The sequence below is a fragment of the Aspergillus stella-maris genome, assembly GCF_047715825.1.
Source record: "Aspergillus stella-maris strain CBS 113639 unplaced genomic scaffold BDV14scaffold_18, whole genome shotgun sequence".
Lineage (NCBI taxonomy): Eukaryota > Fungi > Ascomycota > Eurotiomycetes > Eurotiales > Aspergillaceae > Aspergillus > Aspergillus stella-maris.
In genome coordinates this window covers 265734-288985 of record NW_027396812.1, presented here as the reverse complement: position 1 = coordinate 288985, position 23252 = coordinate 265734, and the positions used below count along the sequence as shown (strand labels likewise).

The window sequence follows — 23252 nt, the reverse complement described above, 5'->3', positions numbered from 1 at the left end:
TATAGCCGCAAAACTCCCTTATTGCCCATAATATGCTTCCCGCTTTTCACATGAACAGCTTCAAGCCGTGGGCTCCCCTACTTCCAGGAAGCCATCCCCACCACGCAAGTCACCCAAGCCATCCTCTCCAAGAACCAAAAATCTCCGTCGCTCCAAACCTTGCCATGATTCCTTTCCAAGAACCCTGCCACCTCCCAGGCATCACCTCCCTGCGCGGCCACCGGCCGAAGTTTGTGTGCCTACCAGTGCCGACACTCAGCCATGTCCCGCCGTCAAGCTCCCAATTCCAACCACGGGGTGTAACTGCACCATAACCGTATACACATTCAGAGACTCCTAGCCACGCCACGGCATCTCCAAACAATTCGGCGCCTCACATCTCAGAACCAGATATGATTAATCGCCGCGATCTTCAGGACAACACGGGTATCCCATGGTCTATCGTCCCCGAGTATATCTAGCTCGGGTGACATCTTGGAAGAGCTCTTGAGGCTTCCAGATGCACAGGACGACATTCTCATTGACCTGGTAATCCTTGCCAACCACGGGTCTTGGGAGATATTGACCTCCAACTCTCAGTCCCATCAGCTGTCGACAGCATTATCGATTCCTAGGCGATTTGTTCATATCCCGACCCTCCACCCATTCTTCACGGCCCACCTGGCCATCACCAAGATTCTAGCGAAAGGGCGAGTAGTCAGGATGGCAGCACTCAGACAAGCGACTATCCTCACATTCATGACGGTCAACAACTGCGCCCATCCCAACACGACGCCAGTCCCGGTGCATCCTATCACCGCGTCAGTGGACACTGCACAGGTGCTAAACGAAAGGCGCGACACTCGGACGAGGGCGCTCGCAAATGGTCTCGATTCCCCTCCCCGTCCGGGGGTGACTCCTTCACCGCCCTTTGTTCTCACTTTGTGTCACTATTAATCAAGCAGCGTTTGCAATTCCTTTCTTGGCTATTCAAACGTGCTCTACCACATTGCATGTCAGACTTTTCACCCACAGTATGTGAAGCCGGAGATGTACGGGAAACTAGCCGCTTGAGCTTAAGCTCCTCCTATGGGATCGAACAAGATCGACATGCTTGCGGGGAGGGTAAGGGAAGCTTGAGGAAGAGTAAGAAATGGTCCTCCAAAGAGGTAAATCTTCTACTGGAGCTGAAGGGAGATGGGAAGCGGCCTTGGACGGAGGTCACAAGATTATTCTCGGAGCGATATCCAGGGAGAAGCCCAGGCGCGATCCAGGTGTACTGGAGTACGACACTTAGCAAAAAACCAGAGTAATGCTCCGCAGCAGCGATGATACAATATTTGCTTTCTATCTAATTAACCCAGTATTCCTTACCCACCACGAGTCTTCGGCGCTTGTGGACCCCCAGCTACCGGGCGATAGGCAGAAGCCTTGTTAATAGATCAAACAAGGTTTTAGATCAAGTGAGCTGCTGCTTCACAGGACAAATCCCATCTAAGCTGAGAGCAATAGTTAGGTTAAACATGTAGCAGAGGTACCCACTGTGGCCTGCTCTTCTGCGAACAGAAAGGGGGCACATGTTTCCTCTTAATCGTCTTTTATTATTGTCATAACTCCGATTTTCCTCATACTGTACTGTCGACCGTATGTGACCGCTAGTCATATGTGGCATTTTCCTATTTGGGAAGTCGGAATATCGACTTCCAATTACCGAGATTTATACAGAGTTTTTCTGATATTTCCACGGTTTAAAAAGTTATGTCTCTTCTACCTGCTCTGTCAGGTTAGATCGATTATTATTCTTCGTGTATTTAAACCGCCGTTTGCAGCTAGATTGAGAGAAACAAGACCTTCATTATTTGATAATTCAGACGTATGAATACTAGCCTGACGCCTACCGAGACGCTCAATATGTACCAATCCTGACTAGCCATGAGACTACGGAACGGAAGATCCTGTATCTCCGAGATAACTACTCCATATCGGAACGCAGGCTGACAACCTGGTTTCAATTTCCAAGTCCACGCCGCAACCTCTTACAACGTCCTCCTTACCTCCTTTCTCTCATTATCTTATACCTTTCTTTTTCCGCGGAAAGCTTCACATCTGCTCGAAAGAGACCAGATAGAATTGGTTTTTCCACTGCAGCTATGTTCAGACGCCCGAGGCAGACCGAGCCTGACAGGCTCTCTATGAGACTTTGCAAAACCCTTCAACCTCTCACTGTGATACCTTGGGGAGCGCTCGCCATGTGGTATCTGGGGGTTCCCATTGCTGTTGGGGTAAACTGTACCTTGAGTAGTAAATCTAAACCGTCTTTTTCCCTGCTAACGATATTCTTATCACTGTAGGCCCCCATGGTTGTGGTGGAAGATGATAACTACACAGACGCTATTGATAGGCTTGAGAGCGCAGGATTCGGCCGAAGTGTTCCAAAACGCGACCCTCCGCCCGAAATTATGGAAGACCATCCAAACCCAGAGCAGGTTTTGGAAGAAATAAATGCTGGCTATAAACGCTTGGACCGGTCTTGTGCAGTATTTAATTATCCCAAGGGTGATCCAGCAGAAAAAGCCTTGCAGGTGTACGTGATTCCGAACTCATTTGCGCATGTTTTCCAAGAAGATATACCCCACTCTTCGACCAGAATAGGAGATACAGCACCAACAACGCGGTTTCAAAGTTACGGCAGTCTGTACTATCCACTGGAACAGGCACTAGTGGAAAGCTTTGTTAAGGCTGCAATCGACGAAGAAACAGACGCTGGTTGTTCTGCATGGGGCGAATCACTAAGGTCTTGGGTATCTCTAATAACAGGGTACCTAGGGGTTGACAACGATGTCCTCGATCTGTGTCCGGATAAACAAGCAGTGGACTGGTATAGTCGCAACTTTGGTCGAATCCATGAGGCCAATTTCGGCCCCATTGACCGACGCATTTCAAAGCGTCTAGGCTCAGGAAAAGAGATGCCAATAGATATGAGGGGTATTCCTCTTTCATAATGGCTCACAATTAGCTACAACTACGTGATGTGTTCCTACCAGGGAAATAATTTAGTACAGCAATGTATATTAGCTACCACACATACCTAAACTACATTCATTAGGGTCCGGTCCAATTGTAAAAATGTGTCTCTCCAGTGTTCTTTGGTAGCACGTTTCAGCCCAGCCCTCTTTGATGTCACAGAAGTCCATTACGCATATCCTATGACCTTGCGATTGGCTGAAGAAGGGTCTTACCCTTGGATTTCTAACACTCAGTCATTAATCGGCTCAAAGAAAGTAGCAGAAAAACTTACTAGTTTTGGAAAATAGTGCTGCATTTGATCTTTGCCTTTAGAATCTGAGCCAAGGCTGGTCTCTTCTGCAAAAGATTTGCCAGAGTGGTTTGTAACTCTCGGTTTTGATTAAAGTCGAGCTCTGGTCTGCCTGGCACAGCTAATGGGATCATATTGATAATATCACGAATATTGGTTGCTTCTTTGGCACTACCTTGGCGCTGATACTGGGAAAGGATTTTTTCCCTCAGGATCCATTCAGGGCCGAAAAGTTTGACCCCTCGACCATTGATATTCAGCGTCCTCCGTGTAGCTACCTGGATGTTGTACTGGGGACGCTGCGGCCAGGTTCGGTGGTCGAACACTTCTAACTCCACCAACCGAGTGGTTACTCCGGGTCGACGAAGCTTGTATGCTGGGATGGTGTGTCCGAATTGGCTGACTCCTTCGAAGTCGGCCGGGAAGGATGTGAGGAGCTGGGCTGTAAGGCGATCGGCGGTGATCATACGATGATCAACATGAATGACAAGGTCAACGTCTTCAGTCCTTCGACTCGGGTCTGGACTTAACAAACAGGTGGCGGCGCCTCCCATTACGGCATAGTCGATGTTCAGTGAATCAAGTTTCTGCGCCAGCGCGGAAACAACAGTTCTTAAATCTTCGTGACTGAGCGGCGCCATTGTATATTTGGTATCTCAGACTGCGTCTGTAAGCACACCATTCTGAGAAGCTAACAATAAGAAGCAATACTTACTAGACATATTTAACTGTGAAGCTTGGTTGAAGTGGAGGTTAATTGAATAGGATGTTTTGGACAAATAAGGGAACTGGTGACTCTCGGGAATTGATGCTCTATTTATGCTACTCCCCATAGCGACTGGCAAGAGCGAAGGGCCCAAACTACTCTCCAGCTGCTCCTCGCAGATGCTGCATTTAACCCGAACGTCTTTTGGATATGGTACGACGTGAACGTCAACGAGGTGACGGCTGAGTGACCCAGGAGTACCATAGTTTTTAGTTCGCTTACTTTCTGGCTTGCGAGGATTTACTTGGCCTGGGTCCTTGGACTATAGCGTCTCTGTCGTAGCTGGGAGACATCAAGGCATTTGGCCTCTTGTAGGCGGTGCGCCGCAGGGAGTTCCTGGTCCTTCTTGTCGTCCAGGAACATCATTGTTAGAATGATCCTCCGTGTCGCCATCGTCACTATCTGGCTTAAATGCACTGTCTAAGGATTCATTGGGAGTATTATTTAAAAAGACATCCAGTCGATTAGTGCTGAAGCCGCTGTTACCATCCAATCCAACCGACTAAAGGGAGTGCCCCATGGCAGACTAAGGCGTGCAAGAGGATGGAATCACTGAATAGTGAAAGAGTTGAACAGGGTAACGGAGGCTGGTCTTCTCTGGGGGGGTTAGAACAGGCAGTGAAAGCGAAAAATTGTGTGGGTGATGGGTTTTTAAGTCGCTTGAAAGTGAGAGGAAGGAAGTAAGTATGTCATGGTCGTTAAAGGCTTTATAGAACCGCAGCGAAAGAGACAGTCGCGGGGGAAGCCAAAAATGGCTTCCTCCTTAAAGAGTTGAGGGGAGGGGAAACCGACTCAGCACCGGCCGTGGTGTTGGAGCCTGCTGGCCGTGCGATTACCTACAGGTGCCAAGGCCGCTGCCCGTTAGCAGGACGCTCAAAACGGCGTCGAATGTAGCCGTTTTTGGCTGCTGGCTAACTGTTTCATCGTTAAATAAAGTTAAAAAGGTCATGTTTAGTATGCAATACATGGTCAGTCGATCCGTGAAATACGTTAGGTGGTTGGTTAACTTCATTAAGGTACTGCATAATAACTATGCGCAATTACGAGTCCTGGGGACATGGTCGCCATGATGCACAACAGTGAGCCCTACTTTTGGCATAATAGTCCCAATAGTATTGAATACCCATTGTCAAGATACACCACGTTAATTTCACGTAGATGTTCTGTAAAGCTCCTAACCTTTCGTACCAAAAAAGGAAGAGCGTCTGCATGGCGCCTTCCTCAACGAACCACAACACCCATCCGAACATCATGTCTCGAGATGGGAGTTCTTGTCTTTTCCAACCAGCATTGTCATGGCACTCGAGAATCCGGGCGACCGTATGGTCGTGCCAGGGTGGCACATCGTGAATTCTGCAAATGTCCAAACGACAGTCCTGGAATTGTCTCGACCCTCCACTGCCGACGTCACAAATTGGTATCGCGTTGGAGCTAGAGCCACAGTCCTTGGGGGGTTGGTCCAAGCCAATGTCTACGACGAAAATGATCTATTCTATTCTGACCATCTTTCTAAACTCCCGCGGTCTCTATTCAAAGACCCCTGGTTATACCGTGAAGAAGTTTTACTTCCCAGCCTGGGGGTAGACCAACATATCTTCCTGATCGTCCACGGAATCAGTTCAAAGGCTGACATTGTTGTCAACGGCGAAATCGTCGCGTATAGCAATGTTCAAAAGGGTTCCTATGCCGGCAGATCTTACGATATCTCTCGTCGCGTCCGGCCAGGGACCAACTGCCTTCTCATTCAAGCGTATCCGACGAATTACAACAGGGACTTGGCTGTAGGATGGAATGATTGGAACCCTCATCCCCCCGACTCCGGAATGGGCGTCTGGCGAAACGTTGAACTCCAACTCACGGGGCCTGTCTCACTATCCTACCCTTCCGTGAGAACGCCCTGGGTTGTATCGGGGTTACCCACGGCTTTTTCTGCGCGAATCGTGGTGGATGTAAACCTTACGAACCATTCCCTGACACCCCGTGATGTTAGGATCCTCTGCCGCCTTCACATACCCAACACCGAGGAGGTTGTTGAGTTTTCGCAGACGGTGTTGGTTCCGATGAAATCAGCGTCGCATGTCACTCTGACAACAACCCTCGAGGAATCTCAGATACATCTTTGGTGGCCAGCTGCATGGGGAGCACAGCCACTTTATGAATTCTCGTTGACTGCCTTTGTTGCTGGGGATGTCGTATCAGATAAAACGCCAACAGTAACCTTTGGGATCCGGTCCGTTACTTCGGATCTCAATGAGCACGACGACCGCCAGTTCTGCGTTAATGGTCTGCCATTTCAGGTCCGAGGAGCCGGATACGCCCCGGATATCTTTCTGCGCTTCGACATTGCGCGCGTTAGGAAGATTTTCCTTTACGCCATCGACATGGGCCTGAATACCATCCGACTCGAAGGGAAGCAGGAGCATCCGGAGCTGTATGATTTAGCCGACCGCATGGGCCTCATGATACTGCCAGGCTGGGAATGTTGCGACAAATGGGAGAGTTGGGACCATGTTGAGAACGCCGACGGAAGAAAGTGGACTGGTGGGGATTACGAAGTTGCGGCAGCATCAATGCTACATGAAGCACAGATGATGCAGGCCCATCCTTGCATTCTGGGCTTTTTGATCGGCTCAGATTACTGGCCGGACGACCGTGCGACTCGAATCTACCTCGATGTCTTCCAGCGTGTGAGCTGGCCGAACCCTGTGATCTGCTCAGCCAGCATGCGCGGTCATCCAGAGCAGCTCGAGCCGTCTGGAATGAAAATGGACGGCCCTTACGATTGGGTGCCCCCCAACTATTGGTATGGTTCCAAATACGGCGCGGCTTCTGGATTCATGTCCGAGCAAGGCTCCGGAGTTGGTACGCCTGCGATGGGAAGCCTGCAGCGATTCCTCACAAATAAGGAGCAGGAATCACTCTGGATCAGGCCCAATGCACGTCATTATCATATGGGGACCGCCAACAGCCCCTTTAATACACGGACCATTTACAGCAGTGCATTAAATGTCCGCTATGATCCTCCAGTTAGCTGCGAGGCTTATGTTTACAAGGCTCAGCTAACGGACTACGAAGCCACTCGGGCACAATTTGAGGCCTTCTCAATCCGACAGAGTGATGGTCGGCCCGCCACTGGCGTCATCTACTGGATGCTCAATTCAGCCTGGCCAAGCCTTCACTGGCAGCTCTTTGACTACTACCTCCAACCGGGCGGCGCATATTTCGGGGCTAAAGTCGGTGCCAGGGCTGAACATGTCGCCCTGGACTACGCGACCAATACAATTTACATCATCAACCATTGCCGTGTTCGGGAGGGCTTGCGCAGGGTCGCCTGGCATCTTGTGGACGCGGATGGGAAATCGCTTTGCAATGGAGAGTCAGAGATTCGCACCCTTCCCCTGACGTCCCAACGTATCTCGCATATTCCCGAACTAGATGATCTGGATGACGTGGGATTTCTGCAATTGATCTTGTACGGAGCGTCCGATGAGTCTTTAAGCCGCAACGTATATTGGCTCAGGGCACAGCGCGACATTCTTGACTGGGACAATTCCAACTGGTATACGACCCCGGTCACATCGTACGCAAACCTTTCACGACTCGATAATCTACAGCCGGCTGCTGTCGATGCTCTTTTCATAAGTTCTCAACGTGTCGCATCTGGTCTCCAAATTCATATCCAATTGAAAAACCTGACCAAGGCACCGGCATTCTTCCTGCAATTGACAATGTTTGACGCAAACAACCAACAGGTGGCTCCAATATTTTGGTCCGACAATTGCATCACCCTGCTACCCCTGGAGGCAATCAAAATATCCGTCGAAGTTGACACTGGGAACCTCGACAGTTTTGAATGGACGGTAGAGATGGTGGGAAGCAACACCCCCAACAGAATCGTCAGACCAGGGGATATCGGACACCCCGAGAACCCCATCATTGTTTAGTGTGTGACAGGACTTAGTTTGGGCCTCTCAATTATACTATCCTTTTTACTCTAGCAACGTCGTAAATCATTCTTTATACCCCTTTCCCTCGCAGATTCCGCTCCCAGTATCCGTTTCAATTTCTGGTAGGGAATTGAGGCTCGGTAAGCACAGGTCTTGCCAGATACCCAACAACAAACAGTCGCGCTCACCAGGGAAAGGTTAAACACGGCTATGGTATCATCAGAGTAGGATAACCTTGGACTGGACTTAGCTCTCCCGCGCTGTTTAATCAGTGAATGTAGAGCGCTTATTCCGCCAGGGCTCGTTTGAGTAGGGAAGCCGGGTTGGGTCATCCCAGAAGTATTCCAATTGCCATCCACATCTATTCTCTATGTACAAACCAATCTATACCAACAAATTCAAACGCCCAAAGCAAACTCCCTCAACTCCCTCTCCGTTCCAAAAAACACATCCGCCTCACCCCCAAGCCGACTAAATCCCGAATATTGCCAAAACACCGCCTCCTTCCATCCCATCGGCAAAGCACCCATCTCATCCGCCCAATTCGCCAGCCAAAGCGGGTGCTCTGTTCCAAAACTCTCATCATCCCCCGCACACTGGTTCCACCATTTCGCTGAAAGAAAGAGCATAGGTCTTCTCCCCGTGGCGTCTAAATACGTATTTGAGAAATCCATCATCCACTCCGTGATCTTGGTACTATTCATCCCGTGGCACAGTTTCCCTGCGATGTTCCCTTCCATTTCCAGTACACCGGGCAGTGTCAACCCGTCGCTTGTCCAGTTTCCGCCGTGCGAGAGGAAGTACTCAGCCTGCTGAGCGCCGGAACTGGTTGATGCTGTCGCGAAGTGGATTGCGCCTGTTAGGAGGCCGGCTTTGCGTGCGCCGGCAGTTTGGGATTTGAAGCGGAGGTTGCGGTTGGAACCCTCTGTTGCCTGTCATCACCTCAATAAGTATTGATATAACGTGGGTAGAATGGTTGGTGGTGTTGATCAATTGATCTTACCTTGACAAAAACAAACTCCACTCCATTCTTCAACGCAGCATCGTAATTAACAGGCAAATGCGTCCCAAAGAGATCCATTCCCTGCGTTCCATTGCTCTGAGCTTCATTCGTCGCAGCGCAAAGCCCTAGAAGGCCCGCTAATAGGCACGATACCGAAAGCGATAGAACGCGCATCATGAACTCGAACCTGAAGAACGACGATCAGATCAGAAAAGCGACGATCAAAAAGCAACGATCGAGGAACAAGATCTCCTCGACCCCTTTTCCCAATTTTCTCCGATTGGAGTCGTCATTTCGCATTGCCTGTGGGGACTGGGGAATTGGGTCTGTGGCGCGCTATTGTTTTGCCGTTGTTGTTAGTGGTTGTGTGAGGGAAAGGCCCACTTATCGTCTCTTGTCTGTCTCGAGTGTCGAATTGTTTGTTTGCAAGGTAAGAGGTGCGAGCTACGACTCACGACTTGGATTCTGCGAGTGAGACGTCTGGGGGTTTGGAGTTTGGGGTTTGTTTCATTACGCGGGGAAGTAAGGAATGTAGTTTGTTAGTGTACCTAGCGAACGTGGGGTGGTAATGGTTGCAGTTGTCAAGCAGTAGGGGGGTCTGCAGGAATATATATCTGACCGTTCTTGACCTCCAAAATATCATCACGCCCAACCTGAAATTCACATTCCGGCGCTGGAGGGTAAAGAATACAACAAACAGGAAAAAGTCATACCCACAAAGCTAACTTATGTACTATGTACTCATATATCAATCTATGTAGAGAGGTGTAAGACGGCACTATATACAGGAGTCCGCCAACCTCAAAATATCAGCGTATCACAAACGCCAAAGCACAAAGGAAAGTAGTCATTAAACCTTCCTCTCACCCGTCTTCTCAGCCTCAGCATTGGCAACCTCACGATCACTCTCCTCAGCCTCATCTTCCTCACTATCACCCTTCTTCTTCCGCAACCCCTTAATCTTCCTTCCCAAGCGATGCATACCCCGACTACAAGGCCGATAAACAAGAACAACCGGCCTTCCCACAAACGTCGCAATCGTATGGAACCACTCGTCCGGGAAAATCCTAACAACAATAGCCCAAGGCAACGAGATCGCCGCAACACAGATACAAATAGCCCACTGCTCGTCGTGGATGCGCACGATACTAAACGCCGCACCGCCATAAAAGGCAATGACGATCTGGCATCCAACCATAATACAGTTGATCCCGATGAAGAACCAGTTCCTGTGCAGGCCTGTAAAGATGTTGAATCTGTTGTCGAGGCGACGGTTGTTGAACTCGTTGAAGATCTGCATCCAGACGAAGGTGTTGAAGACGATGCTGCGGCGGATGTCCTCGGGGTAATCGAGGAAGTTCTCGCGGGGGCCGAAGTGCAGGATGAGCGTTACGATGAGCTGGAAGATTGACTGGCCGATTATCATTTTCCACATTGTTGTTGAGATTAGAGGGGCGCCACCTTTGACGGGCTTGCGGTCGAGAATTTGTTCGGTTGGAGGGTCGGTGGCGAGGGCGAGGGCTGCGAGGGAGTCCCTGGTAGAGTTAGCATAAGAAGACGAGGATTGGGATAGGATGACTTACATGATCAGGTTGATCCAGAGCAGTTGGACAGCCGTCAAAACAGAACGCATCTCAGAATCAGCGACCGAAGAGATAAACGTCAACAGCACAGCAGTGATATTGACCGTGATCTGGAACTGCAGGAACTTGCGGACAGCATCATTGACGGCACGTCCCCACATCAGCGCAGTGAGAATACTCGAAAAGTTGTCGTCCATAAGTACAATCGCCGATGCCTCCTTGGCCACTTCTGTACCAGCGATGCCCATGGAAAATCCAATGTTGGCAGCCTTGAGGGCAGGACCGTCGTTCGTTCCATCTCCAGTGACAGCGACAATCTCACCCAGACCGCGAAGTCTGGTGACGAGGATACGCTTGTCCTCTGGCGAAGATCGAGCAAGAACCTGCAGTCGGGGAAGAACGTCGTCGAATTCGGCGTCGGTCAGGGTACGGAACTTGGGGCCCTCCATGACAACGCCTCCAGTGTAGATACCGCAGTCGGTGGCAATAGCTTTTGCAGTAACCATATTATCACCGGTGACCATGCGAACGGTTACTCCAGCGTGGTGGCACTTGGCAACAGCTTCAGGGACACCAGGTCTGATAGGGTCCTGGATACCGACAACTCCCATGAAAGCCATATCTTCCAAAAGCAATCCGAGATCCGCTTCCGAAGAGTCATCCGGGTTGAGCGCGTGCTTGGGGGGCCATTCAGCAAACTCGCGGGAGACCAGGGCGATAGTACGAAGAGACTGCTTTGCATAGTCGAGAATGACCTGCTCGAGGCGTTCCCTCTCAGTCGAAGATAGCTCAACCTGACCAGTTGGCATCCAAACGGACGAGCTGTAGCCGAGCAGGATTTCCGAAGCACCCTTGACAAGGAATCGGTATGTGCCATTTGGAAGCTTAATGACAGCCCCCATGCACTTGCGACCGGAGTCAAATGGCATCAGCTGGACAACTGTCGCGTTGGCGCGCTCCTCAGAAAGTGATCCCATACCCAGAACATCGCGAGCGAACCCTAACAGCGCCGTCTCAGTCTTGGACCCAACGAAGCCAGCGACTCCATTCTCTTCGCCCTCAAAAGCCGTAGAGTTGATTGCGACAGACTCGACGATTGCGCGCTTCTGCTCGGCCGTGAGTGAACTAGCAAATGCAGCTGATCGTCGCTCATTGCCTGTCTGGTTCTTGTCGTCAAAGTCGTCGTCACCAAAGGTACCAGTCACCACTGTCATTTTATTTGTCGTCAGGGTACCGGTCTTGTCGGAACAAACGGTTGTCGCGTTACCCATTGTTTCGCATGATTTCAACACTCTCACCAGGTTATTCAGCTTAACCATGCGGGTTGTCGCAAAGGCCAGGGCAAGGGTGACTGCCAGCGGCAAGCCTTCAGGAACGGCGACGACAATAACTGTAATAGCAACGATGAGGATATCTGTAAACTGCGAGGCCTTTTCGGTACCGGTGCGCTCATTGCCAGACAAACTACCCAGGAAGCGGAAGAGCAGGATGAAGAAGAGGAAAATAGCAGAGCTTGCACCAAGTTTAGCAATAGCACTTGCCAGTCCGTTCAGTTTCTTCTGCAGCGGCGTTGGTTCCATTTCCTGTCGCATCGCCATGAGGATCTTGCCAAAGCTCGAGTTGATTCCGACGGATGTGACGAGACATGTTCCAACTCCTTCTAGCACCTTGCTACCAGAGATGATGAACGGGTCCATATCTTGCTGCTTTGTATGACCTTGCTCAAGTAGACGAAGAACCTGCTCTCCACCGGTCTTCTTGAGCTGATCTGATTCTCCTGTTGCAGAGGATTCGTCGCATTTAACATTGTGTCCATCGATGTAGATTCCGTCGACAGGAACCAGGTCACCAGGTTCCAAGCTTAAAATGTCGCCAACCAGAACATCATGAACAGATATCCTGACGGATGCTCCTGATCGAATGACGGTAACTTCGCGGTCGTCTTTCTTCTTGTTCAGTTTGACGAAAGCCCGTTCCTTCTGGTAGTCGTTGAGCGATCCCACCATGACAACAATGACAATAGCGACGCAGATTGCACATCCTTCTACCCAGTCGAGTGGCATCCCCGAGCCGGGCTCATGTTCGACACCGAATGTTTCGTATAGACCGAGGGCCAGTGAGATCGCTGCTGCCGCCGTAAGTAGAATCAGAACCTTGTCGTTGTAGGCCAGCCACATCAACTTCCACAAGGGTGTTGCCTTCTTCTCTGGCAAGACATTCTGCTTGTAGACCCGAATTCGCTCAGCAAACCCATCTTTCCCTGGATGCTTCTCGTCTCCTCCACCCGCACTCAAACCCGCTGTCAAGTCTGTCTGGAGTCCGTTAACCAACCCCGAAAGGCCACCCAATGCAACAAATGCCGGCAGTGACTTTGGATTGAGTAACTTGTTCAACTGTCCCGGCGAATATGCAAACGGGTTGTTGTCGACCTGAAAGTCTGCCTCTGTTCCTGGATCCGGTCGCAGAGCCTCATCTCGTTCGTCAGAGGAAAACACACTCGGTGCTTGACTCGATGTCGGCCTGTCTTTTCCCTTTGGTACTTCTAGGCCGCTCGCGGCCATTGTGCTCCCGCTCATTGCTCGGTCGCGACCGGTATAGACGCTGTCGATCGCGGTCAAGTTGCTCAGCGATCGTTCACGCGGCGTGACATCGAGGGAACCGTTAGGGGCATCGGGCTCAAAATCCGTAGTCGGCTCCTTGCGATGGCTATTAGTATGATAGCAGAGGTGAAAGCAAGAGAAGTGAGGCGAAAGTGAGACTTACGAGGGCGTCGACCGTAATCGCTGGGACACCTGCAGACCCTGGCGCCATCTTGATTGAGTTAGTCAAAGGTGATTGGAGACGCCTCAGCAAGACGCTAGAAGCACTGGGAGGACTGACTTTTAGTAAGAGTGCTGATTTGCTTGGAATCACAAATCCAACGAGGCTGTGCAAAGTGATGTAGCCTTCGTTAGGGCTCTGGATTGGCTAGCCAAGTCCTCCCAAGAAGCCAAGAACGGGACTGAGCCCGCGCCTGCAGCTCAACTGCGGCCACTTTCAGGGTCTCGATTGTGCCAACTTTGTCAAGGATAAAATGGCGATTCTCGCTATAGCGGTCCTGCCCCGAGTCTGCTCCGCCAGCGCGTCGCAAGCACGTCTTGGAGCTCCGCTATCACACCTCGGCAGGCCTCCTCCGCTACGCCGGCCACCTCCAACTGCAATGGATGGAGCGGGCTGCCTGCCGCGAGGAAACCGGGGGCGGACCTGTCCGGATGCTGGGTAGGATTGGCCAGCCAAGGGTTGGTTGCCAGGTCAGGGTCCAAGAAGCTGCAAGCCAAGTCATGACTCCTCTGATGAGACTCTTTGCGAATCTCGCTTCACCGAGGCGGAATTCATTGTCAAGCAACGCCTGAAGGTCAAATGAGTAAACAACAGAGGACGGGGAAGATGGTAGACTACGCTACACGGCTTCCCCGCGTCTGCAGGTGTTAGTCCTTGGATCGGCACCGAGCGCGTATTCCCTTTCAGGTAGCGGATTCGAGGAGGCTGACTCGATACGAAGGGGCTTACGAAGGGGCTTACTGTTGCCGAACTATGGCCAGTAGTCGGGGTGATGTTTCTCTTTTACTCAAGGAAAAGAAAAGAAGGTAGGTGGCGAACTTTGGTGCGTGGGCTGGGCTTCCATCAATTGCCTACTACTGCAAGAGAAAGAGCGACTACCAGCCAGCACAATTAGGCCTTTTTACGAGTCAAGAACGATGAACCGTCGCACCAGCCTAACCTTCTTCCATGCCTACCATTGGATCCCTTAAAAGGGTACCAGTCACCGATGCTACTTAGCATGGTCTGACATTGCGATAAATACTGCCTTATTCTTCTAGCTGACACGCACTACGTCGCGACAACGTACATTTGATTTCCTTCGCACTGCTACCCTACGCACGTTGCGCTCGGAATTCCATCGGTCAAGATGAGGAAAATCTTGATTCTGACTGGCTAATGACTTTGGTCTCCGGAGATGCATTTTGTCAACTCCAACTCTCGGAAAAGACAGCAGTTGGTGTATTAATTCCCCCATCGGTGAAGTCGAGACGGCGACAGTCCGCAACAACACCATGAACTTATCCGCCACCGTATGACTTTCTCCTTCTTCTCCAATTCTAGCAGGTCTTTATCATCGCCTTAGTGGGACATTCGACGAATGGTAAATGTCCGCGGTTGGGTTTAGGTGATGGTTGGCAGTGGCAGTGCATCTAGCGGGGTTCGACAACCACTGGCTGGCTGGCCTCCCACAAACAATTGCGAATCAAAATCAGGCTCTTATCCTGTCAGAGCTCTCAGTCAGTGCGGGACCTAATTGTTTGCCGCCTTTGTTTTTCCCTTGGTGAGAGTCGCCTGCTGATGCCACAGCCTCACGTCCCCGACGCCGGTCAGCCGTTCTCGCAATTGCTGCCCTTGTTCGCTGCGGAACACTCTGGGACCAGATCGGACATAATACTTCAGCCATGAGAGATACCGTAAGTACTAGGGACCTGTCGTGATGAATGTGCCTACGACCGCGGAGCCGGGCCAGGGTCAACCTCAACCTCTGACTGCTGGAGATATGGGCTCAAGCCCTGGCAGGGGGAAGACAGTGACATCAGCTTGCGAGAGATGTCGAAGACGAAAGATTCGTTGCGATGGGGATACACCGTGTTCCACCTGCCGACGGTTCCGGATCCAATGCGTGCGCATTCAAAAGCACGACACCCATGCGCTAGAACAACGAGTGCGCGAGCTGGAGGCAAGAATCGCCGAGTTTAGCTCTGGAAGGTCAAATGGCGAAAGTCTCGATGTTACTCCTCTACTGTCGCCGCAGCCCTGGACTCCAGATATCCAGCTAAGTTCCGATTTCGGCTCTCCGGGACCGGCTCTCTCGATGGAACAGTCCTTCAGCCACAGCAACCAACTGTCGCCGTTGGACATTCCAAGTATACAAGTTGTCGACTACGCAGATAACACCTCGCCGGTCTCTCCAGTATCGCCAGTCTCGTTGTCTACCTCTCCGATTTTTCGCGCATTGGCTCCAGCGCCGGCGACTTCGAGGCCTGACATAGATACTCTACGTCCGCCAGGAACCGCCGCGATATCCCCTCCGATGAGCGCATGCGCGTCACCAAATAACGGCCTCATGTCTTACCTGTCTCCAAGAAGTATGCCGGGTCCGTCGCGGTCGCGAAGCTCTTCCATATCGTCACTCGGCCTGGACAACGACTGGTCATCAGCACCCGGGGATTTTTCAGCATTCGGCCTGTCGGATATCGAGCTGGACACGAGTATATTCGACATGTCGCCAAATTCTCCTGATATTGAAGCTCCACGAGCACCAACAAGATTTGAGGCAGAGACAGTCTTGGACAAATTCTTTGACCGAATGCAAAGTGCACGATACCCACTTCCTCCATATCCCCTCGCCCGGAGCCGGCTTTTTCAGTTTTTGGATATCGTCGACCAGAATCAGCTATCTCCAGTAAGGGAGTACATCTGCCCAACATCGATGGCGCGGTTTCATGTTTACATGGCAATGGCATGCGGGTTGAGAATGGATCCTGAAGGCAGCAAAATTAAGGGAAACATGCTGTGGAACTGCTACCGGCTTGCAATGGACGAATCTCGGGATCCTAGTTTCTGGAAGCAGGCATTCTCGCTGGAAGCTGCTATTCTGATCATGATATTCGCCCAAGTAAGCGGGCAGACAGCTTGACATAGACGACGTTACGATAGAAATGATACCATTGAACAAATAAATCAATTATCAAATCCCAAGCCTACAAACCAACTAACAGATAAAATCAAGCATTATAATCCATAACAATCCTCCCCGCAACCCTCCCCTTCCTCAACGCATCCACAGCCTCAGGTAGCTTATCAAACGGCCAAACTTCACAAATCTGCTTCAACTCCCCTCGTCTCGCAAAATCCAACGCCCTAATTGTATCATGCCGACTCCCCACCAACGTCCCCTGAATCCGCGTATTCTTAAACAACAGCGCGTTCGGATCAACAGGTATAACCATGCTACCTGCGGGCGCAATCCCAATACACATCACTGCACCACCGACACGGGACCCTAAGTACGAAAGCGCAGTCGGATACGCCGCTTGAGCCGTAACAAAGACTCCATGCGCGCCAACCCCATCTGCAATGCGAATAACTTCACCCGCAGGATCAGAAGTGCTCTTGAAATCCACAAACGCCTCAGCACCCATTCTCATCGCAAGATCCCTCTTTTCCTCACCAGTATCAACAACAATACCCCTCATCCCCATCGCCCTAGCCAGCTGAACACCCTGAATCCCAACCCCACCACCACCACCGGGAAAAACAGCCCAATTCCCAGACTGAAGCCTACTCTCAGTAAGACTCCGATAAATCGTACTCGCAGAACACATAACCGGCGCCGCAATTTCATCGGGTACACCATCCGGAATCGGCGTTGCATACCGCGCAGGGGAAACGATGTACTGCTGATACGTCCCTGGCACCATGAGGCCCGTGTGGATAACGCCATCGCAGTAGGTTTCTTTATCGCTCCAGCAGTGTGCGCAGCACCCACATGAGTCGAGGATGGGCTTTATACCTGCTCGGTCGCCGACTTTGAAGTTTTTGACGTGCGCGCCGAGTTTCACGACGGTGCCGGCGCCTTCGTGGCCTGGGGAACGGACTTTAAATGTGCTCATGGAGATGCCGAGGTCGTCGAGCATGTAGTGTAGGTCGCTTTGGCAGAGGCCAGTTACGTTGAGCTTTATGAGGATTTCGTCGGGGCCTGGAAATAGATTCTCGTTGGTTTTTGGAACAGCAAGTAGGTAGACGATTGCCACGGGAGGAATGGCGTACCTGGTTCCGGCACAGGGACCTGCTCGACCTTGACGGTGAAATTGGGGCCGGCATTCTCGATTATGCCTGCTTTGCAGTGGGTGGGGATTTCGTAGACTGGTGTTGTTGAGCCCATGGTTCTTGGTCAATGTGAATACGTGCTGTATAGTCTGGAGGTTTGGTACCATAGGATGTAGTGTATATAAGGCTGGGGGGGTATAGAGAGGCAACGACCTCGGCTCTCCACACCCCCTCATAAGTACCCCCTCATTCCCCTCTTTACAGCTGTACTATAACCACTTGACATGTCATACATTCATTGCTACTTACATAAACCGGTTGTCATACACTAGGGTCAGAGAGAACCCACTTCAGCGCATAAAGCATGATTCCAACCATACAAATCGTGACGATCCCCGCTCCAGCGCGATCTGCTGTCCTCACCTCGCGCACAATAGAAGCGGGCGATGGCTTTGGCGGTTCAGATCCACCGGCTGGATTGCCCTCACTTGTACCTCCGTGCTCTTGAGATACAGGCGGTTCGACCTTCGCCACCAGCGTTGCTTGGATTACTTCAAGGGCTGCAAGCTGGAGGCCCACGTCCTCAGGGGACTCGGTATACCGCTGTTCCGTCCACTTCAAAGCACAGGATGTTCCCTTTTGACCTCCCGTGCATGTTTTCGCTGCTGCGATGGCTGATGTACGTAGTTTTGGCATGACCATGTCGTATGTAAATGGTGCTAACTGAGTCGATGCGGCCATCCACCGCGCGAGGAAGCCCTTGAACGGCCGCTGGTCGACCTTGCATGAATTTACCGGCTCGCAGGCGCGTTCGTACAGGACGTCTTTGGGTTCCTCTGTGAAGAACACGTTTGCGCCATTGATTATGCCTTTGGTTCGTTCTTCCCAGCGCGGATCGCCCTCCGTCTGTACTCCGCAGACTCATTAGCTTTGATCGTGGTATGGGACTGAAAGGGGAAAGCACTGACAAAGTTATACATTGCTGCAGCTCCCATCAAGTAAACACCCGCATTATAAGTCCATTGCAGCCGGTCCATCTCGGTGCAGTTGTTGGCCATATCTGCCCCATCATAGAAGAGGTAATCGTCCGTCATGAATCCGACCTCATGAGTCCAGTCCCATACTCGTTCCGCCCAGTCGGCGTATGTCTGGTTCCCAGTATATCGGGCGAGTCGCGCAGCGAGATTGAAGAAACATCCATTCGATATCGTGTTCTTGTATGTGAACCCGGCGTTCCACGTAAAAATCTGCCACCGCAGTCCACCACCACAACTCTGTGTATCCCATCTCCAAGCCTGCGTGTTGAATGTCGCCTGTGCCATCGCAAGCCAGTCTGGTCCATCGCCCGGTGGACGAGGAAAATTCCGCTCTGCCGCGGACATGGCGCCGAATGCCCAGAATCCTTGATCATCGTTTCCTTCTGTTCTTGTTTGGTTCGCGGGCATAAATGTTCCTGCGTCGCCGGCCTGCCATGCGAGGGCTTGGGTGGTTATTTTGTTCCATCGGTCGTCTCCTGCAGCACTCGAAAAAACGTGTCATCATCATGATCGGTGACCAAGGATAAATATCGAGGGTCAGTTGAACGCACCAGTATAGAACCAGTAATCCACCAGCGCACTAAACATCGCCCCAGCCTCCCACCAGTAGTATGGATCAGGCAGATTGCCCGGTACATCACCCGGCTGGTACCCCGTATAATGCGACAGCATGTTCTTTGCGATCGCCTGACATGCTGCCTTGACGGATGCTATCTCCGTTAGAATCAGCGGTCGCTGAGCAGACTCAGAAACATACCCGTATTGCCTAAGTCCAGATCAACCGCCCGCACTGAGCCAAGGATCGTGAGTAGTAGCGGCCATAGTATTATCATCGTGGTGCGATCCACAGACGATGCATGTGGCAGGTTTGGCAAGAAAAGAGAGGTGAGAACCCCTCAAGGTTGGCCCACCACCGGGGCTGTTGCTTTGTCAGGGTGGGATAAAGGGACATTCCTGTGGTGGGAATGTTTACCCTCGGAACTCCATTCCATGTTGTCAGGATGTTTGTTCCTGTCGTTCCTCGATAGGGGGGCCCTGCATTCCGATGACGCCCACCCAATCATGGTGGGTAATCGAGTCGCGACGGCTGTCAACATGTCATTTATGCGCTGATGCAGAAGCCGCACGTCTATTCCAAGGACCGATTCCTTGATTACCCAGACCATAAGCCCTGTGAGAGACAATTGGGATGTTCATTATTGCTGTGTAGAGCCACCGTCGTTGTTGGATTAGGCCTTGGCGCGCCCAGATAGCCTGGTAAAGGCGTTTCCCGACAATGTGTGAATTGTGTCACGACTGCATAAGAGCAACCTAAAAATCGGCTCATGGGATAGCTTTTCCTGAGGTGATGCTCGCGACGTGCCTCGGGGCTGAGAGAAAGTTGGTGGTCTTAAGGGGATCGTAGTAATGAAGGGTAGCCGCCCCCTTCGCTCCTACCCCCCACCCCAACAGGACTAAATAAATGGTGCCAGTAAGAGGTCGACCTAATGAGGATGGCGTTAATCAACTCGTAGTGACCCTCGATTCCTCGCATAAAAAATTCCTGAAGCTATGTAAGCATTTCCGACGAACTCTCAATATTACATGCACCCAGTACATCAACCTAAGAATTAAATCTCCGAATATTACACGACTCCGGACCACGAACAAGGATTTCATGATTCAGAAACAGCAAACTGTGTCCTACAGGTATAGATTATATCCAGCTCTACCACCAAAACCTATCGGAAAGTTCGCATGACAACCCAAACACGAACTCCCCATGTCGTTTTACAAATACCCTAGACTAACCAAGAGGGTCCCAATGTTCAACGACGCATCGAACGGAGCATAGTCAACTTCGCAACGAGTTCCATCTTCAGGGAGGGTCCCATTCTGAAAATAAGCTCGCAGAGCATTTATAGTGCACGTCGAGCCATGCGCGATAGAAGTGTGCTACCACCGAGGACGAATTAGCAAGACCCCTGGATATAGGGACAGTTATCAAATAACTTACACCAAACCCCTCATTCTCAAGCAGCACACCATTTTGGAAACTCGCACTAATATTTCGCGCCGAGACCAAGGGAGTCGCAACGTCGTAGGTATTACCCACGGCAAGAATGGGATGTCTAGTCGAGACATTGAAGGTACCCTCGTACCTCTCCTTTGCTTCAATCTGCCAGTTCTGACAGATCATTGCCTGAACAAAACCAGACGTCCCGATGAATCGACTTTGTTCCTCGAAGGCCTCGAAAACAGGTGTCATTTCCGTAAAAGTCAGCTCGGGGAGTTTTTTGTCGCCGCAGAGAATTGCAAAGGGCGATTCGTCTTGGAGGGCAGAGAGGTCAAGTCCCTGGCCCAGGAACTGAGCATATGCCGCAGCGAAGGCCGTGGTGTTTCCGGAGAGGAGTGCCTCAAGGCCGACGGTGAAGTTTGTGTATGGGTTAGAGTAGAGCGAGAAGCGGATGTAGGTCTCCAGCAAACTGGAATCAATGAGGAGTGTGTCGGCGACGAGAGGCTCAATCCGAAGCTCCTCCAGCAAGCTGGATACCTCTTCTAGGAGATCCGAGCCATTGTCGCTGCGGGAGGCCAAAGGACATAACTCTTTGCCGGCTTCGACACACCCATTGAGCACAGCAGCAAGGGTCTTATCCGAGTCCGCCCAAACTTCGATGTCGCTGCAGCTGGTTAGTAAACGCACTTATTTGGTAGGAATAGTGACAGACTAGTCATTAAAATACTCATGCGGGTTAAGTATTCCATCAAGCACCATCCGGTCTATGCGATCAGGGAACATCGCCGCAACAGTCGCACCAAGGACGGTGCCATACGACAGACCATAATATCGCAGTAAACCGTCATCTTCAATAAAATCGATAAGCTGCATAATATCTCGCGCGACGAAAGTTGTCCCAAGCACTGATCCCCGTTGCTGGAAACCGGGAAAGTCGAAACAGCTATTGGCCACTACCTGGGTCTGACCCCAGAGTCGGCCCAGGGCAAGTCCGTCTTCGGTGCTGGGGATGACTGAGCTCGGTTCGCCGACAATCTGCTCTCGCTCGATGGTGGTGTTGAAGCAGCTTGCTGTGATTGTGTTTGCTGTTCCACTGTTTTCGCATAACCGTCAGTATACCATAGTAAATCACTTGTACGTGGTGTTTGAGAGTCTCCTTACCGCGGGTCAAAAGTAACCAGATCATACTGCCCACCCGTCAAACTAGAATAATTGTTTAGCATTACAATACTGATTTGCTGTGGAGAGGGACTCACGCCTGGAATATAACTCCAGTAGTCGCCAACTGTGTCCGAGTCTCAAGCCCTGGGCCGCCAAAGTTGAGGAAAACAGACCCCTTCCTCGGTCCTTGGAGAGCAGGAAGTCTAGCCACTTGCAGAGACAGAGTAGCGTCTGAGTCGGGATCCGAGTAGTCCAAAGGCACACTGAAGTTGGCGCATTGAATCGCCGCAAGCTCGGCCTCCGTACAGTTCCCCCAAGCTATGCCACCGGCCCGTGGGTGTACGCGAGCGAGGATAGACGAAAGACTGCTGAACAACAGCAGCGTCTGTAAAGATAAAGATTTGACGGACATCATTGCTCTGTCGGTGTCCTGCTTCGTGATTGCTTTGACGGTTGTAGGGGGTTCGTGCTGAACAACTGTATCTTTGCAGGTTATACTAAACTTATTTATAGCATAAAAGTCCCTTTCCATGCACAGCCATCTAGCCAGCCCCAAAGCCTCTCGCCAAACCCAACTTAATCGGGCATGATAGACTTCTGGGCGGACTGCTTCTATCCCCACAATTCTTGGCTTCAGGATGTGAGCGTATCACCTTGACGCATGGCTCTTGAGCTCAGCCCTGGCGGCACATTAGTCCCTTCTGGGAATGTTGTTTTCTAGCCCTTGACTTAATCGATCCTGGTGGCAGCTCGCAATTAGGGTCGGACGCCGTCACTTGATTAATTCTGCATCAGCTTGGATCTGGCCCCTGCACTCCGACCACGCTGTCTATGTGACGTCGACAGCTGGTTCGAGGCATTTTTTTCTGGTCCTACTTAGCCATGTCATTCTTTGTTTACGGACAAAACATGGCTTGACGGCGATACTGACCACTTTGTCAATGATTCAGTTGTCCAGACTAAAAGACAAACTGGCATGTAGAGTTTGAAAAGGCAGCTATCACAGAGTTGGCCATATCCGAAATTTACCACCGCTTCTTCGACACGTCATCTTCGGCTCGTATTGAGATAAACAAGGACTGCCAGCCAAGTCGGGTCCACTTTCCCCATCCCCTGTAAAGACCGGGATGTACCATAGCTCGTCGGGACGTCGAGCCTCTTCAAGACAGCAAAGCGCTCAAAGCATGGCCTGGACAATCAATGTACGTGTCGAGTGTGAAGACTGAACTTGGCGAACGACTCATCAAGTCCAAAATAGTTCGACACTGCGACACGTTCCACGATGCAGTAAGCATGGCAATGAGCCTGGAGACTGCCAACTCGGCGGTATTTGAGCCACAGCCGCAAAGGCCATATCGGCGGAAGCTACGGACACCGTAAGCCAATCATATGATCCTATTCAGAGCTTAGCCCGTGGCTTAGAGCCTTAGACAGGGTGTGGTCTACTTGTCAGCCCTAAGGTGTCGATCCCGGCGGACCTTCGGCGGAGGGCATCGGGGCTCTTCCTCTACTCGTTTACTACTAATCGTCAGAAATACACTCCAAACTGCCAAAGCATCCAGGAACTATACTACATGGCCGTTATCCAGGGGCAGTCCGGCCAGGCTCG

The 23252-nt window shown here is 51.2% G+C and overlaps 8 protein-coding genes across 8 annotated transcripts; 3 read left to right on the top strand and 5 right to left on the bottom strand.

Annotated features, from left to right (window-relative positions):
• Nucleotides 1-2004: 2004 nt before the first annotated feature.
• BDV14DRAFT_171001 (uncharacterized protein) lies at nt 2005-3079 on the top strand. The gene has a single exon (XM_073768318.1). It carries the CDS (start codon nt 2337-2339, stop codon nt 2979-2981), a length of 645 nt encoding a protein of 214 aa, XP_073629631.1. The 5' UTR covers nt 2005-2336; the 3' UTR covers nt 2982-3079.
• On the bottom strand, nt 3080-4245 carry BDV14DRAFT_170998 (uncharacterized protein). The gene is made up of 3 exons (XM_073768317.1): nt 4011-4245; nt 3277-3956; nt 3080-3228 (listed from the first exon to the last, which is right to left on the bottom strand). The coding sequence occupies exon 2, from the start codon at nt 3934-3936 to the stop codon at nt 3277-3279; it is 660 nt and encodes a 219-aa protein (XP_073629630.1). The 5' UTR covers nt 3937-3956; nt 4011-4245; the 3' UTR covers nt 3080-3228.
• A 1111-nt stretch (nt 4246-5356) lies between these two features.
• On the top strand, nt 5357-8005 carry BDV14DRAFT_207936 (putative glycosyl hydrolase; the record flags this gene model as incomplete). Its single annotated transcript, XM_073775278.1, has 1 exon — nt 5357-8005. One exon carries the CDS (start codon nt 5357-5359, stop codon nt 8003-8005), a length of 2649 nt encoding a protein of 882 aa, XP_073629629.1.
• Nucleotides 8006-8114: 109 nt separating this feature from the next.
• On the bottom strand, nt 8115-9324 carry BDV14DRAFT_170997 (putative secreted glycosyl hydrolase). The gene is made up of 2 exons (XM_073768316.1): nt 9012-9324; nt 8115-8940 (listed from the first exon to the last, which is right to left on the bottom strand). The coding sequence occupies exons 1-2, from the start codon at nt 9186-9188 to the stop codon at nt 8407-8409; spliced, it is 711 nt and encodes a 236-aa protein (XP_073629628.1). The 5' UTR covers nt 9189-9324; the 3' UTR covers nt 8115-8406.
• A 386-nt stretch (nt 9325-9710) lies between these two features.
• On the bottom strand, nt 9711-13435 carry BDV14DRAFT_38392 (uncharacterized protein). The gene is made up of 2 exons (XM_073776663.1): nt 10595-13435; nt 9711-10546 (listed from the first exon to the last, which is right to left on the bottom strand). Exons 1-2 carry the CDS (start codon nt 13168-13170, stop codon nt 9862-9864), a joined length of 3261 nt encoding a protein of 1086 aa, XP_073629627.1. The 5' UTR covers nt 13171-13435; the 3' UTR covers nt 9711-9861.
• Nucleotides 13436-14483: 1048 nt separating this feature from the next.
• On the top strand, nt 14484-16345 carry BDV14DRAFT_170993 (Zn(II)2Cys6 transcription factor domain-containing protein). The gene has a single exon (XM_073768315.1). It carries the CDS (start codon nt 15114-15116, stop codon nt 16314-16316), a length of 1203 nt encoding a protein of 400 aa, XP_073629626.1. The 5' UTR covers nt 14484-15113; the 3' UTR covers nt 16317-16345.
• Nucleotides 16346-16404: 59 nt separating this feature from the next.
• On the bottom strand, nt 16405-19319 carry BDV14DRAFT_207935 (glycosyl hydrolase family 76-domain-containing protein; the record flags this gene model as incomplete). The annotated part of the gene is made up of 6 exons (XM_073775277.1): nt 16405-17378; nt 17450-17568; nt 17799-18355; nt 18418-18962; nt 19038-19196; nt 19244-19319. The coding sequence occupies 6 exons, from the start codon at nt 19317-19319 to the stop codon at nt 16405-16407; spliced, it is 2430 nt and encodes an 809-aa protein (XP_073629625.1).
• A 937-nt stretch (nt 19320-20256) lies between these two features.
• On the bottom strand, nt 20257-22055 carry BDV14DRAFT_198782 (alpha/beta hydrolase; the record flags this gene model as incomplete). The annotated part of the gene is made up of 5 exons (XM_073773040.1): nt 20257-20421; nt 20483-21146; nt 21195-21575; nt 21644-21685; nt 21739-22055. The coding sequence occupies 5 exons, from the start codon at nt 22053-22055 to the stop codon at nt 20257-20259; spliced, it is 1569 nt and encodes a 522-aa protein (XP_073629624.1).
• Nucleotides 22056-23252: the final 1197 nt, after the last annotated feature.